Source organism: Saccopteryx bilineata, chromosome 1, assembly GCF_036850765.1.
Source record: "Saccopteryx bilineata isolate mSacBil1 chromosome 1, mSacBil1_pri_phased_curated, whole genome shotgun sequence".
NCBI lineage: Eukaryota > Metazoa > Chordata > Mammalia > Chiroptera > Emballonuridae > Saccopteryx > Saccopteryx bilineata.
The window spans coordinates 56,493,303-56,511,469 of NC_089490.1; the positions used below are offsets into that span (position 1 = coordinate 56,493,303).

The window sequence follows — 18,167 nt, forward strand, 5'->3', positions numbered from 1 at the left end:
TATATGGGAAATCTTTGTACTCTCTGCTCAATTTTGCTGAGAGATTAAAACTGCTCTAAAAAACACATAATCTATTAGGGGGGATACAAAACAATAAAAAATCCCTGAAGAAGCAAAGCCTCAGAAACGTTAAGTGACACGTTCAGCTGCACGCACACAATTGATAAATGGCTAGCAGGAAACCCTATCTTCTGGACCCCCAGATCTTTCCATGCCACGGATGAGCAGTCATTTTCACCTGGGAAAAGTTCAACATCGTAAAGAATGATATCGCTTTTGTTTTACAGTGAAAACATACACGCAGAAACAGGAGTGCTAGGATTCCTTACTTGTGCTGCACTCGGCCCTGGCCTGCAGCCGCAGGTGGAGTCCGTCCCCAGCCACGTACTGCAGCCCCCGGCTGGACAGAGGCACAAGCCTGACCTCTGCTGGAAGCCGGATCTCTGTGCAGCCTGCAGGCGTTCGGGCCTGGAACGAGGATGGAGTTATGGACACATCCATGGGCATACCTCCTTCTTTTGGCTCTCTGGTAATTAAAAATAAAACACAAAAACGTTACTTCTCATTGCTGAAAACCACATCGTAAAAGAAACAGACAGGGCCACGGATCTCTCTGGTTCCTTTTCAGTAAGGGCCCTGAAGTCAACTGTCCCAGAAAAGTAAGTGAACCAACGGTAAAAACAAAAACAAAAACAGTGTTAAAGGAAAAAAATAAAAACAAAACTAGTCTATACTAGATTTAGAACAGGTCCTAAAGTACTTACCACTGTTACTGTAACATGAAAGTTCTTTGGGGACATGTATTTCGTTCTTGTTTCCTTTTTTATGGTAATGATGTGCTCTAAAATGTGGGAAAAACCCCTTGTAATAACTCTGAGTCCCAACTCTCTTTTTTATCCTAAAGCTTCCTCCATCTACTGGAGCCTGGACTTACTGGGTTGCTCCCATATACAATCTGTTCGCACAGCCTGCCGTTCCATTCCCTGAGCCCCTATTTCATCCCGCAAGTCTCTCCAAGTTCAGCTTCTTCCAACCAGCACAATCCAACACTGGCCTGTCAAATGTCCTGCACTTGTTCTTTGAAATATTTTCGGAAATAGAATTCAACAAGGCAACCTAAGACAGTGGTTTACTCATCTTTGGGTTTATCCACTCACTCACTCACTTAAACCATCCTTTGCCGAGTTCTATAATGTGCTAGGTACTAGGAATGTAACAATTAACAATATATTTTCTCTGCCAGCAACCCTAAGTAGGAGGCAGGTAAGTAAACAGAAATGATCAAGGGATCAATGAAAATTACACTTTACATACTCCTGACAAATACAGAGTATGTGGAAGCACATGAAAGGGCGTAGTGGCTATCATAGATTAAGCACTAATTGTTATTTGAATAAAGAATGGTTGAGATAAGTGAAATATTCTTGCTTCTGAGACCAGCATTACAATGTTTTACTTACAGTGAATTCAAGTATTGTTACTTGATACACAGGATTTTGATAAGGAGACCAGGATTACGTGAAATGAAAGCTATAAGGAGAAAAAAACTTTCTTGTAAATATTAAAAATAAAAATAATTCATTAAGAAAATCTAGTGAGGCCTGACCAGGCGGTGGCGCAGTGGATAGAGCGTTGGACTGAGATATGGAGGACCAGGTTCGAGACCCCGAGGTCGCCAATTTGAGTGTGGGCTCATCTGGTTTGAGCAAAGCTCACCCGTACCCAAGGTCGCTGGCTTGATCAAGGGGTTACTCGGTCTGCTGAAGGCCCACGGTCAAGGCACATATGAGAAAGCAATCAATGAACAACTAAGGTGTCGCAACGAAAAACTAATGATTGAAGCTTCTCATCTCTCTCCGTTCCTGTCTGTCTGTCCCTATCTATCCCTCTCTCTGTCTCTGTTAAAAAAAAGAAAGAAAATCTAGTAAGTATGAATACCAGGTATAAAAAGACTTATGCCCTGGCTGGTTAGCTTAGTTGGTTAAAGCGTCATCCCAAGACACCAAGGTTGCGAGTTCGATCCCTGGTTGGGGCACATACAGGAAGCAACCAAAGGCACATCTAAGGCACAATGAAGTAAAACACAAATGCATGCTTTTCTCTCTTTCTCTTTCTTCCTCCGTTCCTCTCTCTCCCTCCCTTTCTCTCTCTCTCACTGAAAGAAATAAAAAAAAACATTATATATATATATATACATATATACACACATGTATATATAATTTAGAAGGATTTATTAATCCAGTTGACTACAAGCACAAATCACTTAGTCTAAGCAATAAAGAGTAAAACCTGGCCCGGGCCGGTTGGCTCAGTGGTAGAGCATCGGCCTGGCATGCAGAAGTCCCGGGTTCAATTCCCGGCCAGGGCACACAGGAGAAGCGCCCATCTGCTTCTCCACCCCTTCCCCTCTCCTTCCTCTCTGTCTCTCTCTTCCCCTCCCGCAGCCGAGGCTCCACTGGAGCAAAGATGGCCCGGGCGCTGGGGATGGCTCCTTGGCCTCTGCCCCAGGTGCTAGAGTGGCTCTGGTCACAAGAAAGCGACGCCCCGGGATGGGCAGAGCATCGCCCTCTGGTGGGCAGAGCATCGCCCCCTGGTGGGCGTGCCGGGTGGATCCCGGTCGGGCGCATGCGGAGTCTGTCTGACTGTCTCTCCCCGTTTCCAGCTTCAGAAAAATACAGGAAAAAAAAAAAAAAGAGTAAAACCCAGTCCAGGCACCAAAAGTATAGAGGGGAACAAACACATAGAGACAAACACATAGAGGCGATCGTCCTATGAAGCTGAAATATGCTTAGCATTATAACAGGTGCAGAACACCCCGATTCCCTCTTTAAAGGCAGACAGCAGGTGCCGGCCATCCACTTCGTGTCACCTAATTTCAGAATGTGGGCCAACCACACGAGTGTCGTCTGTACATGTGTGTACAGGGGCCATACTATGTGTTGAGATGTGAATCTTGGTTAGGCTTTTTAATTTGCCTTAGAAAATCTTAAGACCACATCTGGCTGGGTCCTTTTCAAAGTATATGGATCTACACTTGATTGACAATACAGAACATCAAAAGCCTGAATCTTTTCCCGAATCAAAAGCTTAGTTTTAAGAAATATTATTCAAGAAATAATTATCGTCTAACGCACAGGTCAGAAAACTTTTTATATAAAAGCCAGATTGTAAATATTTCAGGTTTTACAGGCCATAGATTGTCTCTGTTTCATATTCTACTTTGTGCTTTTCTTTTTTAACAATCCTGTAAAAAATGTAAAACCCATTCTTTCCTTGCAGGCTGAATGAAAATAGGCTGCAGATTAGACCTGGCCCGTGGGCCATAGCCAATCACTGCTCTAAAGATACACAATTTGTCCACTCTGCTACTTCAATGATTTTCAAATTGGATTTTCAAATTTCCAGTTGGTACTCAGAAGAGCCCTAAGGGATTGGGGTTCCTAAGCCACTAGGCCCCCCCATCTCCGGCCTACTATGAGTCTAACTTTTTCTGAAAAATTCAGCCAACTACATCGGGCCGGCAAGGCAGCCATCTATGCAAGGTGGGAGAGCCACAGTGGCCTGGGGGGCATTTGAGAAACCCAGGAAGGTGGAGAGGACATTCATCATACAGCCTCTGAGGTGAGAAGGCCACCTGCACGAATGTCACATCCCAAGAGGGGTGAGGAGAAAATCTGAGAAGGGGGGCAGCTCAGCATGGGGCTTCAAAGTCTGTCTTAGCTCAGGCTGCTCTAACAAAATACCATAGACTAGGAGCTTAAACAACAGTTATTTCTCATCATTCTGGAGGCTGGGAAGTCCAAGACCGAAGTGTCCATAAATTTGGTCCTTATTGAGGACCCTCTTCCTGGCTTGCAGATGGCCACCTTCTCACTGTATCCTCCAAGGGCAGAGAGAGGAAGCTTTGGTGTCTCCTCTCATAAAGGCATGGCTCCTATCATGGTGGCTCTACCCTCATGACTGCATCTAAACTCAAGTACTCACCAAAGGCCCCATCTCCAAATATCATCACATTGGGGATTAGGGTGTCAACATAAAGAATTTTGAGGAGACACAAACATTCAGGCCAAGCAGCACAAGCAGATGGGGAGTATTAACACTGAGTGGGAGGAAAGTGGCAAAGGATGATAGCGGAATATTAGTTACACAGATGGAAACTGACCATACACACATGTGTGTGCACGTGTGTGATATAGCCTGAGGAAACTGAAAGCCAGGATTGTCACTATGAGAGAAGAGTCACAAAAAGAGAGAAAGGGAGAAAACCAGAATGAACCCATGGTGGTAGACTAGAACTGGAAATATCAATGTGAAGTCATGGTTTTTAAGGTATATAAACAGATACAGTAATAAATATGGATACACATCCTGACCTGTGGTGGTGGAGTGGATAAAGCATTGACCTGGAATGCTGATGTCCCGGTTTGAAACCCTGGGCTTGCCCGGTCAAGGCACAAATGAGAAGTAACTATGAGTTGATGCTTCCCACACCTCCCCCGACCCCTGCCATTCTTTCACTCCTCTAAAATCAATAAATTTTTAAATATCCTTAAAAAGTATATAGAGATGTGTATGTGATATCGATACAAATACATACACACATACATTCATACATGAACATCACATATACATCACACAAACATAATCTAGTTCTGTTCACTATGGGCTTGGAAGAAATGACACCCCAATAGTAAACAGCACACTCCGTGCCTAGATCTTGGTTTGTAAAGTTCATTTCCCACTTAAAAACAAATGAACAAAAACAAAATAAAACAGGGTTCCTGGGAAAAATAACGACATGCAGTGCTGGAACAGGAAAAACATGACAGGAGCCTAGAATAGCTTGCTATACAACAAAGAAGAAATCAATAAATGAAAGGGACATGTCAAAAAAGACAGAGAAATCATCTGGAAGGAACCAGCACTGGCCACACCTGGCATAATTTGATTAAAAAAGTAACCCATGGAAAAAACAGGACTATGGGTCCACACTGATGTAAATAAATGAATGAGTAAAATAAAAGTCTGATGAGGAACAGGGTATGTACACAGTAGCAAAGGAACCCTTCAATTAATAGTTACTGATTTTGAAGAGAAAAAGAGTAACTTGATGGTGGAGAAGTCTAGCAGACACGGTTTAAGTACTCAATGTGAACTTTAACTGAAGAAATCACAATCACACACCATCTGATAGGACGTAATGAGAACACAGCATCATTTCTGTGATATTCCTGCCAAAGCTATATACACTGAATCTAATTTTGAGGAAACATGAGACAAATCCAAATAAAGGCTATTTTACAAAATAATTGAACTGTCATCTTCAAAAGTGTCAGGATGATGAAAGTCGAGGGTAAATTGAGGAACTATTCCAGGTTTTAAAAGACTAAAGAAATGTGGCAATGAAATGCAATGCATGATTCTGACCTGGATTCTTTCCCTATTACAGATATTATGTAGACATTTGGCAAAACTTGAACAAGACTTGAGTAGAAGATGATAGTCACAGATTTACCAATTTTGAGGGCTGCAAGGCGGTTATGTAGGAAAATGTACTTATTTGCAGGAAATCTACAGTAATAATATTCAGGTGTGACAGCAACTTACAAGTTTGTTATCAATCCAAAACAAAGTTTTTGAAATTCTAATTGTTGGCACCTTTTATAACTTTTGGGTTTTTTTTTTTCTGTATTCACTTATCTCCTTTCAGGTGTCACATCTTGCTGGGTGTGAAAAACACTGCTGGTCCATGGACCTCGAAAGCAACTTCGTGCATGTCCGCAAAAGTGTTAACCACCTGATGGTGTATGAAGATTACAGACCCAATGATCTTAGTCAAACTCACTTATGCTCAGGGTGATTTCTTCCATAGCGGTCCCTCAAATAATTCTATTTTCACCAGTCCCCAAATCTAAAAATGTTGAAAACCACTGCTTTAAGTTCAACAATAAGACAAACAACCTGACTTTTTAATCCAAAAATTTATAAGATATTTACAAAGACACGTACATAAATAACCAAAAAGCAAATAAAAAGGTGCTCCACAGTGTTAATCAGGGAAATGCAGAGTAAAATGACAATGAAATACCACCAGAATAACTACAATAAGATATCTGACACTAAATGCAGACAAGAACGTGACACCATTGGAAGTCTCGTGTTTTCCCGGTGAGAGTAAAATGGTACAACCACTCTGGAGAGCTGTTTGGGGGTTTCTCATAAAGTAAGGCCCCTATCTACCCTGTGATCCAGCAATTCCACTCCTGGGTAATTACACACAAGAAATGAAAGTGTATGTCCACAAAAAGACACACAACGATGTTATGGCAGCTTTATTCATAATAAGCATGCAGTGGAAAACTACTCAGCTAGAAAAAAGGAATGGATTACTTACACACGCAATGGCAGAGATGAAACATGAATCTCAGAAACACTGTTGAAGGAAAAGTCAGAAACCAATAAAAGCACATACTGTATGAATCCATTTGTTCATAGCTTAAGAAGCGGCAAACTAACCTTTGTTGAATTAAGTCAGAACAGTGGTTGCTTTTAGAATAGGGGGAAATGACTTGTGAGAAAGCTCCACTGTCAAAACCACCAGGGCAACCCAGTAGTCCAGCAAAGTTAGGCGTCTTCATTTGCATAAAGAAGGGAGAGTAATGTAGAGGAACCCTAAAGGCCCCCTTTATGAGAAGTAAGGAGGTTGTTTTGTGTACAGTACCGGTTCCTAAGAACCCTACAAAGTGGAATGGAATTGGAGATACTTTTATCTGAACTCACTGTCTGAGACAGAAAGATGAGAAATAAACATCCCCATTTTACAATTGAAAAAATTCCAATTAAATGATTCTACCTTTGCGAAGAAGCTAGCATTTGAATTCAGTTCTCATGCCAAATCCTAAACGGCCACACCAGATACCTGGCCAATTTAAGGAAAACAGTAAAAGTTAAGTAACCATCAATCTTCCTCAGAGTGGCGCTGTGCAATAAAATGGTTAGGATTCTTAACATTTACTCTACTGGAAACGGTCACAGGGGAAGGGATCGCATACTACAAAACAAAGAGAGAACACTTTTCCTAACAGTTTCTTGTTTCCGTAGTGAATAACAAATTAAACGTTTGCAGACTTCTCATTGGGACTCGGAATATGAATAAAAACATGGACTTCAATAAGTCTGCAACCTTTGTTAGTTACTAAACACACGTTTTCCACAGCTGAGTCAGTTTCTCTGTTCAGAACAGTTTGGGGAGGAACTCTGACTTTATTTACAAAGCAGGAAGCTCTCACTTTGGAACTGTCCCTATAACGAGGATCCCAAAAAGAGGTAGACAAAGCATTTTTTTTTTTCCTTTGCACTGTTTTGTTGGGAAACGCCGGGCACTGCAACCGGTGTTTTTACATCAGTGTTCCTCAAACTTTAATGTGCATCTGAATCCTGGGAAGCATGTTAAAACGTAAGTTCTGATTCAGCAAGACTGTTGTGGGGCTGAGACTGCATTGCTAAAAAGCCCCCAGGTGATGCCGAGATTGGCCAGGGCGGACTATAGGACAGGGGGCACACCCGTAGGAAAAACCAAGGCGACGCGCAAAAAAAAAAAAAAAAAAAAAATCGATCTTTCCTAGGGAGGCGGAGGCTTTCCGGGTAGCAGAAAAGCGAGCGAGGCACTGCACCTAGGCGCCCACTCCCACCCCTGGCCTTACCCCACGATCAGCAGCGCGCTCTGCAGCCGCCTCCGCACCTCCAGGAACACGCGCAATTCCGCCGCCGCTGCCATGGTGGGCGCCCAGCTAGAGGTTCAGGCCAACCTGAGCCCTCAGACCCAGGAGCAGCTCTCCGCACGTGCGCCCTAAGACAGCAGCGCAAACGGCAGTGGCGGCGGCGCGGGTTCCCGGGTCTGACAGCCGGGTTGAAACCGCCAGCCAGCCCACAGCGCCCCCTCCCGGACGGAGAGCGCGCCGCCTCTAGGGCTGGATCTGGGGGTTGGGGGGCGTGAGCATTTTCAAATCCTGTTTTGGGTCTGAGCGCTGTAGTGGATGGGCGGGCAGAAGCCAAACTGTCCTCCCACTCTGCTTCTTTTGGGCGTACCTGATGTTAGTGTCCCTGGAAATGACCTTAAGAATCAGACGGGGCGTTCATTCCTTTGTTTAGCGTGGATAGGGATGAGGCTGGTAGAGCAGATGGTGGAGAGAGCGAAAATACAGGCTGACACGATACCCTGGAGTCCCGAGAAAAGTCTCCACCCCAAATCCACTTTATCTTGATTCTGGGTTTTGTTTTGGTTTGGTATAGAAGATGATCTCATTTTTATGAACTATGGTCTGTCGGTCCATCGGTGGCTCCTCTCTGTCTGAGACCACAGATATCCAGAATTGACTTGGCATTGCTTCTCAAGCTAGACACGATCGTTCCAACACGTTAATAGTTGTAAAAATGTAACAAGTGTTCTGTCCCCTATGCAGAAAAGAGTGTGGGTGAGACCAGTAACATGGATTGCTGGGTCAACCATCCCTATAACCTTTGAAAAAAGGGAGATGAGAATGATTCCATGTTTACATTTTCACTATTCACTTTTGCAGAAGTAAAAGCTGACCCAGAAGAGTCCTAATCACATTACTACCAGAAGGCAATTTTGGAAAGTTTGACACAGTAAAAAAATCTAGTATACTGTAATAACTTATAATGGAAAATATTAAAATATAAGGCCACAGGAGCATTATAAGAAGAACTTTTTAAAAACAAGAGGCTGTTAATTTTTAAAAACAGAAACAGTGAATGCTTGTATTGATCGCAGAAAATTGTATGTGTTTTTTAGTTTGTTTGTTTGTTTGTTTGTTTTTTTCCTGAAGCTGGAAACCGGGAGAGACAGACAGACTCCCGCATGCGCCCGACGGGGATCCACCCAGTCCACCAGGGGGCGATGCTCTGCCCATCCGGGGTGTCGCTATGTTGCGACCAGAGCCACTCTAGCACCTGAGGCAGAGGCCACAGAACCCAGGCCATCTTTGCTCCAATGGAGCCTCGGCTGCGGGAGGGGAAGAGAGAGACAGAGAGGAAGGAGAGGGGGAGAGGTGGAGAAGCAGATGGGCGTTTCTCCTGTGTGCCCTGGCCGGGAATCGAACCTGGGACTTCTGCACGCCAGGCCAACGCTCTACCACTGAGCAAACCGGCCAGGGCCGAAAATTGTATGTTTTTTGATAGAACAACTTTATCATTTCAGAGTCATAATTACTACACACCAAACATTCACCTGAAGATTTTTCCAAATAAATAATAAAACCACTTCCCTAGAGACACTAGTTTAAGACAATTTTTCTCAAATTGATATTTGGAGTTTTAAGTGTATTATATTGCTTCACAAATCCCTGTATCCATCACAATAGTTCAACGACTCAGTTAAGATAATTAATTTTACTGCTATAAACAAATAATGGTGATGAAGGATGGTGATTTCAATTCATATCTTCCACCTTTAATTCTCAAGGCTATTAAGTGCTTAAATGCTGACATTATATTGACATATAAAACATTCTTAGCACATCACATTCTTCATAATTGTGTTTATTTTTAAAGATTGTTATATTTCATGTAGTCACACATTCGTAAAATAAAATTTATTTTTTTATACCCTACGCTTTATTTAGGCCAAGTAGTGCAAACCTCCTTGTAGTTACTATGTGATTTAGAGAGTTCTAGACTCAAACAGTCCAAAGCTGATAACAACTATTTGTCGCCTAAATTCACAAGACTTTTAACCTCTCTGGGACTTACAGTCTTCATAAGAAATACAAAGAAGTTATTTAAGTGAAATAACTCTTTAAATATTACTTAAAAGCTGTTTTGAATTACTAGCCATCTGGGGCTGGCGAGGTGAAAACACCTGCTATAAACTCACTTCCAGGCCCACTTCCGCAATTGGTCGCTTCCCAGACGGGCCGCTTCCCAGACAGTCCGCTTGAGGGCGCTGTGGCGACAGCTAGCGCCGGAGACGAGGAACGGACCCAGACGGCTGTCGCGGTCGTCTACGTCAACGCCGGCGTGGGCGTGGGCGCCGGCGCGGTGCACGCTGGGAGCTGTCACTAGGCCCTCCGGCTTTCGGGTTCGGTGTAGCTGCCACGGTTGCCAGGAGAGCGGCGCTGGCGGGGAGCGGCCGAGCACACGGCAGGTAAGTGTCTCCGCCTCCAAAGCGGTTGCGAGGCCGGCCGCTGGCCTTCCTCGGCCTGGCTCGTTCCCGAGCCGCGGCGGTATCCCGCGGGTCAGGCTGCTATGGCTTCGGGGATGTTGCCGCCCTGGCCCCTCCGGGAGCCGCGAAGTCGGGCGGCTGTGCTCTCGTTACCGGGGAAGCGGGAGCTGCGCGGGGTCCGGCGGGCTGGGGCCGGTCGGAGGCGGGAGGGCGGCCGGCGGCTGACCCCGAGCCGCCAGCGCCCGGGCCGAGCAGTGCGCAAGGTGGGAGTGGAGGTCGCACCTGTGCGATTAAGGCGTGAGGCGTAACCTCTTTGTTGAAGGAATCGTGCAACATTATCAACTTGTTGGGTTCTTTTTATATCGGAGACGAATGCCAGCCATGGTTAATGGTCTGTGTTGGGGGGTGGGGTGGAAAGGAGGCAGAAGTTTATTAGAGGAAGTCAGATTAATCATAAGGAAGTTGTTAACAGTGATCATCTTTGATTCGCAAGGCTTCTAAAGTTGCGACATAATAGTTACTTGTTCAGTTTCCTTCATTCTTCTCCCTTTACCCTTAGGGGAAAGAGAGTGGCACACAACTGTACATTTTTAAAACTAAGTAAATTGTGATTTGATTAATCTTACACTATTTTAGATTTATTTGGAGTTTGAGAAATATAAAGATTGGGAAAATCTGATGTGGAGACTACTTAAACCAATCAAAACATTTTCTTGATAATTAAAAAAAAAAAGCCAGGAAAACAGCCTGACAAAGAAGCCCTGAGCTATGTATAGAAAAACAAAAATCTCAGTTTCGATGTTGATGGCTACCTTCTATGCAGGCATAAGATCCGAATTTTACTATGAATAACATGTCAGTATTAGGTGCTACTGAACTGGTACTCACCACTTGGTAAACAACACAGGGATTTAGTTGAGCTGACAGAAGTTACAACAAGCGTAAATTAACTCCAGTTGTAGTGCAAATGCTTTATTTTAGTGATTACCTCAGCTGTCACTCTGACGGCATCATTCCCCAAATTGCTAAACAATAGCCAACCTCCAGGTGAACCTGATTATTAGGAACTCAAGTCTTGAAGGAAGGATTAAAAATTCCTAAGTTAATACTCAGACCAGTAAATATGACACCATAACCAAAATGTTAAATGTAGATTAAATGTTGTTAATGAAATGTTTGGCTGTATAAAGTCAAAGGTGTCCTATTTTTTAGTTAAACTAGAGGAAAGAGCTCTAGCCTGGGAATGAGAGATTCATTTAATTTCTTCGTTCTTCTAATGTATGATCTCTCTAGGCATCAGTTTTGTCATCTATGGCAATTTCATAAGAGCCGAGATTTTCAAACTAGTTTCCACCTGAACACTGTTCTGAATTCAATAATAGGCTTACTGCCGCAAAATAGTGTCCCATGTCAAATAATTTGGGAGCACATTGGGTATAATGAGGAATATAACTTTTGATTTGCGTTTAACTGAAGGACTTCTCACCCTAGCTAGATAGCTTGGTTGGTTAGAGCATCATCCCGATACACAAAGGTTGTGGGCTCAGTTCCCAGTTAGGACACTTACAAGAAGAGACTGATATTTCTTGTATCCCTCTCCCCTTTCTTTCTCTCTAAAATCAATATAAGTAAAATAAAATAACTGCAGTACTTCTCAAAACCTTTACTATTATTATGATTATATGTATGTACATCCTTAGGGGAATATTACTGAAGCATTTCCTAAACTTACCTAGGCAGAAAGCCATTTTCTTGTGGCCTACCTGTTAACATCTGGAATAAATATTACAGCAGGTCCTCGAATAACATTTCCTTCAATGTCATTTCTTTATATCACTGCTGTAGAAATTTGTTTATGTCATTCAGCCTGTGGTAAAGTTAATTTTGCGGTGTATGTCATTTCACCTCAGTTCCAAGAACTGATTTACTGTAGGTAGAAAACCAATTTAAAAATTACAGTACTTGATTGAGCTGAGCCCCTTTTCAACTCTGAAATTCTCCATGTGGCTTTCAGCTTAAGCTTTCTGGAGCTTGAAGATCTAGTGGCAACTCACTAGCATAACAGAGGCCTATATTTTCCAAGTAACATATTAATATTAAGTATGCACATAGATTTCTGTGGGCCTACTGCTTGAAGTCATGGCAGAAGAGTATCTTCTTTTTTCTGGCCTCTTGATGCTTTTCTGTAACCATAATTATTTCATGTTTTGAATTTGATTTTATGTTCAACTTACTGACATTATTAAGAATGGCATTATAAAGTTCCAACAAGTAAACACTTGCTAATAATGACTTTTTAAAAAATTTATTTCTTTAACGAGAGAGGTAGAGAGAGGGACAGACAGGAAGGGAGAGAGATGAGAAGCATCAATTCATGGTTAGACACTGTAGTTATTCTTTGATTGCTTCTCAAATTTGCCTTCACGGGGGAGAGAGGCTGTCTCAGGCCGAGCCAGTGACCTTTGGGCTTAAGCCAGCGACCATGACATCATGTCTGATCCCGTGCTGAAGCTGGCAACCTCACACTCAAGCTGCTGACCTCGGGGTTTTGAACCTGGGTCCTCAGCATCCCAGGACAACACTATTCACTTAACCACCACCTGGTCGAGTGGCGTTATTTTTACTATGAATGATTTGCCTCTCTAGTCATGAACTCTTAAACTATGAAATGTACTCAAAGCCATTTAAATAAACTTAAGAATTAATCACTAAATTTTAAGAGGGCAGGTTATTGAAAATAATGAAAGGTTAAAACAAATTCTTTTTGTTTTTCTTAGCGAGAGAGAGAAAGGGGGGGGTGAGACAGACAGGGACAGATAGATAGGAAGGGGGAGAGATGAGAAGCATCAATTCTTCGTTGTGGCAGCTTAGTTGTTCATTTGATTGCTTTCTCATATGTCATGTCTGATCCCATGTTCAAGCCAGTGACCCAGTGCGCAAGCTGGTGACCTCAGTGTTTTTTTTGTTTTGTTTTGTTTTTTTTCTGAAGCTGGAAATGGGGCGAGACAGTCAGACAGACTCCCGCATGCACCCGACCGGGATCCACCCGGCATGCCAACCAGGGGGCGATGCTCTGCCCACCAGGGGGCGATGCTCTGCCTCTACCAGAGCCACTCCAGCGCCTGGGGCAGAGGCCAAGGAGCCATCCCCAGCGCCCGGGCCATCTTTGCTCCAATGGAGCCTTGGCTGTGGGAGGGGAAGAGAGAGATAGAGAGGAAGGAGGGGGGCGGTGGAGAAGCAAATGGGCGCTTCTCCTATGTGCCCTGGCCGGAAATCGAACCCGGGTCCCCCGCACGCCAGGCTGACGCTCTACCGCTGAGCCAACCGGCCAGGGCCGACCTCAGGGTTTTGAACCTGGATCTTAAGCAGCCCAAGTCAACACTCTATCCACTGCGCTATCACCTCCCTGGTCAGGCAAAACATAAATTCTAAGACAGTTTCTAAATTGCTTACACTCAAAATCTGTGTGTTGAATACAATCTTAAATTTTGCTAAATTCTGTCTGGTGTTGTTAGCACACAACAGGTATGGCTACTTTCTATTTTTTGTTACTTTGTTAGTAATGAGTGCTATTAATCTACTCTTTTAGGGAATAATAAATTTAACTTTAATAGGTAAGCCTTCACTCAAATAAGTTCTGTCCTTGAAATGAATGTAGAATTATAGAGCTGCTATTTTTATGTAATAGCTGGCAGTTTTTATTGAAAATTTATTATATGAAATGAGTACTTTTGATTTCCTTGTTTTTAAAATGCAATTTTTCTTTTCCCTTTATTGTATTCAACTTCCTCTCCCCAAGCTAGTCAAGCCTAAAACCTCAGTGACTTTTCATTGCATAGGTCAAATATACGCTTATCAAATTCATAAGGGAAAATTTACATATAATATGCACTCAATTTGTATGTACATTTTATACACACCACGTAACCAATACCACAATCAAGATTTGAAACATGCCATCACTCAGGTCTGTATATTTATGCTAAGCTCTTTTTGAATGCTCTGTCTCTACATGTATAAATCATACCTATATCAGTTCTAGCTCAAATGAGTCCTTTTTTTTTAATTACCTCATTTTGAAGTAATTTCCTTTTCTGCGGACTTTCCTATTTAAATTTCTTTGAATATTTTTTCTGTCCTTCATGGTGGCTAAATGAATGGCATGCCTCAAAACTGGCACTTGTATTTATTTGTTGACCCAATGGGAAATTGGAGTATTTCTCAAACTTAAGTCACTTTTTAAAATTTCTTTTTAATTTACCCAATTATAGTCACATTCATTGTTATTTTGTATTTTAGGCATACAGCATATGATAAGATAATCATATACTTTACAAAGTGTACCCCTGATATTTCCAGTACTTACCTGGCACTCACCATACATAATTATTACAGTGTTATTGACTATATTTCCTGTGCTGTCCATTACACTCCCTATTACTTTTTCTGCATCTATTGATATGATCGTATGATTTTTATCCTTCATTTTATTTATGTGGTATACCATGTTAATTGCTTTGCAGGTACTGAACCCACCTTTTATCCCAGGAATAAATCCATTTAATCATGATGTCTGATCTTTTTAATATATTGCTAGATTTTACTAATATGTTTTTTTTTAAATAATTTTATTTTTTTAATGGGGTGACATCAATAAATCAGGATACATATATTCAAAGATAACAAGTCCAGGGTATCTTGTCGTTCAATTATGATGCATACCCGTCACCCAAAGTCAGATTGTCCTCTGTCACCTTCTATCTTGTTTTCTTTGTGCCCCTCCCCCTCCCCCTTTCCCTCTCCCATTCCCCCCTCCCCCCCGTAACCACCACACTCTTATCAATGTCTCTTAGTTTCACTTTTATGTCCCACCTACGTATGGAATAATGCAGTTCCTGGTTTTTTCTGATTTACTTATTTCGCTTCGTATCATGTTATCTAGATCCCACCATTTTGCTGTAAATGTTCCGATGTCATCATTTCTTATGGCTGAGTAGTATTCCATAGTGTATATGTGCCACATCTTCTTTATCCAGTCATCTATTGATGGGCTTTTTGGTTGTTTCCAGTCCTGGCCACTGTGAACAGTGCTGCAATAAACATGGGGCTGCATGTGTCTTTACGTATCAATGTTTCTGAGTTTTTGGGGTATATACCCAGTAGAGGGATTGCTGGGTCATAAGGTAGTTCTATTTTCAGTTTTTTGAGGAACCACCATACTTTCTTCCATAATGGTTGTACTACTTTACATTCCCACCAACAGTGTATGAGGGTTCCTTTTTCTCCACAGGCCTGTCCAACATTTGCTATTACCTGTCTTGCTAATAATAGCTAATCGAACAGGTGTGAGGTGGTATCTCATTGCTGTTTTGATTTGCATTTCTCTAATAGCTAAAGGAAGATGAGCATCTTTTCATATATCTGTTGGCCATTTGTATTTCTTCCTGGAGAAGTGTCTGTTCATATCCTCTTCCCATTTTTTATGGGATTGTTTGTTTGTTTGTTGTTGAGTTTTATGAGTTCTTTGTATATTTTGGATATTAGGCCTTATCTGAAGCTGTTGTTTGAAAATATCATTTCCCATTTAGTTGGCTTTCTGTTTATTTTGTTATCAGTTTCTCTTGCTGAGCAAAAACTTCTTAGTCTGATGTAGTCCCATTCATTAATTTTTGCCTTCACTTCTCTTGCCATTGGAGTCAAATTCATAAAATGCTCTTTAAAACCCAGGTCATGAGTTGAGTACCTATGTCTTCTTCTATGTACTTGTTTCAGGTCTTATGTTTAGATCTTTGATCCATTTGAGTTAATTTTAGTACAGGGGGAGAGACTGTAGTCCAGTTTCATTCTTTTGCATGTGGCTTTCCAGTTTTCCCAGCACCATTTATTGAAGAGGCTTTCTTTTCTCCATTGTGTGTTGTTGGCCCCTTTATCAAAAATTATTTGACTATATATATGTGGTTTTATTTCTGGACTTTCTATTCTGTTCCATTGGTCTGAGTGTCTATTTTTCTGCCAATACCATGCTGTTTTGATTGTCGTGGCCCTATAATAGAGTTTGAAGTCAGGTATTGTAATGCCCCCAGCTTCATTCTTTTTCTTTAGGATTGCTTTGGCTATTCGGGGTTTTTTATAGTTCCATATAAATCTGATGATTTTTTGCTCTACTTCTTAAAAAAACGTCATGGGAAGTTTGATGGGAATTGCATTGAATTTGTATATTGCTTTGGGTAATATAGCCATCTTGATTATATTTATTCTTCCTAGCCAAGAACAAGGTATATTCTTCCATCTCATTATATCTTTTTCAATTTCCCTTAACAATGGTTTATAGTTTTCATTATATAAGTCCTTTACATTCTTTGTTATGTTTATTCCTAAGTATTTTATTTTTTTTTTGCAATCGTGAAGGGGATTATTCTTTTGAGTTCCTTCTCAGTTGTTTCATTGTTGGCATATAGAAAGGCTATTGACTTCTGAATGTTAATTTTGTATCCTGCGACCTTACTGTATTGGCTTATTGTTTCTAGTAGTCTTTTTGTGGATTCTTTGGGGTTTTCGATGTATAGGATCATATCATCTGCAAAAAGTGATACCTTTACTTCTTCTTTTCCGATATGGATGCCTTTTATTTCTTTGTCTTGTCTGATTGCTGTGGCGAGAACCTCTAGTACCACATTAAATAAGAGTGGAGAGAGTGGACAACCCTGTCTTGTTCCTGATTTAAGGGGGAAAGCCTTCAGTTTAGTGCCATTTAATATGATGTTAGCTGATGGTTTATCATATATGGCCTTTATCATGTTGAGATATTTTCCTTCTATACCCATTTTGTTGAGAGTCTTAAACATAAAATTGTGTTGTATTTTATCGAAAGCCTTTTCTGCATCTATTGATAAGATCATGTGGTTTTTGTTCTTGTTTTGTTGATATGGTGTATTACGTTAACCGTTTTACGTATGTTGAACCATCCTTGAGATTCTGGGATGAATCCCACTTGATTATGATGTATTATTTTTTTAATATGTTGTTGTATTCGATTTGCTAGTATTTTGTTTAGTATTTTAGCATCTGTATTCATTAGAGATATTGGTCTGTAGTTTTCTTTTTTTGTGCCATCCTTGCCTGGTTTTGGTATGAGGGATATGTTGGCCTCATAAAATGTGTTTGGAAGTATTGCTTCTTCTTCAATTTTTTGGAAGACTTTGAGTAGAATAGGAACCAAGTCTTCTTTGAATGTTTGATAAAATTCGCTGGTATAGCCGTCAGGGCCTGGACTTTTATTTTTGGGGAGGTTTTTAATGGATTTTTCTATTTCTTCTCTACTGATAGGTCTGTTTAGGCTTTCTGCTTCTTCTTGACTCAGTCTAGGAAGGTTGTATTGTTCTAGGAATTTATCCATTTCTTCTAGGTTGTTGAATTTAGTGGCATAAAGTTTTTCATAGTATTCTACATAATTCTTTGTATATCTACGGTGTCCGTGGTGATTTCTCCTCTTTCATTTTGGATTTTGTTTATATGAGTTCTTTCTCTTTTTCCCTTGGTAAGTCTTGCCAAGGGTTTGTCAATTTTATTGATCTTTTCAAAGAACCAGCTCCTTGTTCTATTAATTTTTTCTATAATTTGCTGTTCTCTAATTCATTTATTTCTGCTCTGATTTTATTATCTCCTTTCTTCGGCTGCTTTTGGGTTGTCTTTGTTCTTCTTTTTCTAGTTCCTTAAGGTGGGAAGTTAAGTGGTTCACTTGGGCTCTCTCTTGTTTGTTCATATATGCCTGAAGTGATATGAACTTCCCTCTTATCACTGCTTTTGCTGCATCCCATAGATTCTGATATGTCGTATTGTCATTTTCATTAGTCTGTATAAATCTTTTGATCTCTGCACTTATTTCTTCTTTGACCCATTCATTTTTAAAAGTATGTTGTTTAGTTTCCACATTTTGTGGGATTTTTTTCCTCTTTTTTGCAATTGAATTCTAGTTTCAAGGCTT

General features: G+C 41.2%; 2 protein-coding genes across 13 annotated transcripts in view; one reads left to right on the forward strand and one right to left on the reverse strand.

Annotated features, from left to right (window-relative positions):
- UBE3D (ubiquitin protein ligase E3D) overlaps positions 1-7,854 on the reverse strand; it is a 173,273-nt gene extending 165,419 nt beyond the window's left edge. For all 3 annotated transcript variants that reach the window (XM_066253010.1, XM_066253008.1, XM_066253009.1), the window contains exons 1-2: positions 7,704-7,854; positions 330-526 (exon numbers count right to left, since the gene is read on the reverse strand). In XM_066253010.1, coding sequence (XP_066109107.1) covers positions 330-526; positions 7,704-7,777 — 271 coding nt within the window. In that variant the 5' untranslated portion in view covers positions 7,778-7,854. The remainder of the gene's footprint in view (positions 1-329; positions 527-7,703) is intronic.
- Positions 7,855-9,987: 2,133 nt separating this feature from the next.
- Positions 9,988-18,167, forward strand: part of DOP1A (DOP1 leucine zipper like protein A) — a 128,875-nt gene continuing 120,695 nt past the window's right edge. For 6 of the 10 annotated variants that reach the window (XM_066254076.1, XM_066254083.1, XM_066254086.1 and 3 more), the window contains exon 1: positions 9,989-10,165. The gene's annotated coding sequence lies outside the window, so the exon portion shown is untranslated. Of the gene's footprint in view, positions 10,166-18,167 lie in introns of all 10 variants that reach the window. The other 4 variants (XM_066254106.1, XM_066254098.1, XM_066254113.1 and 1 more) reach the window with 2 other exon arrangements.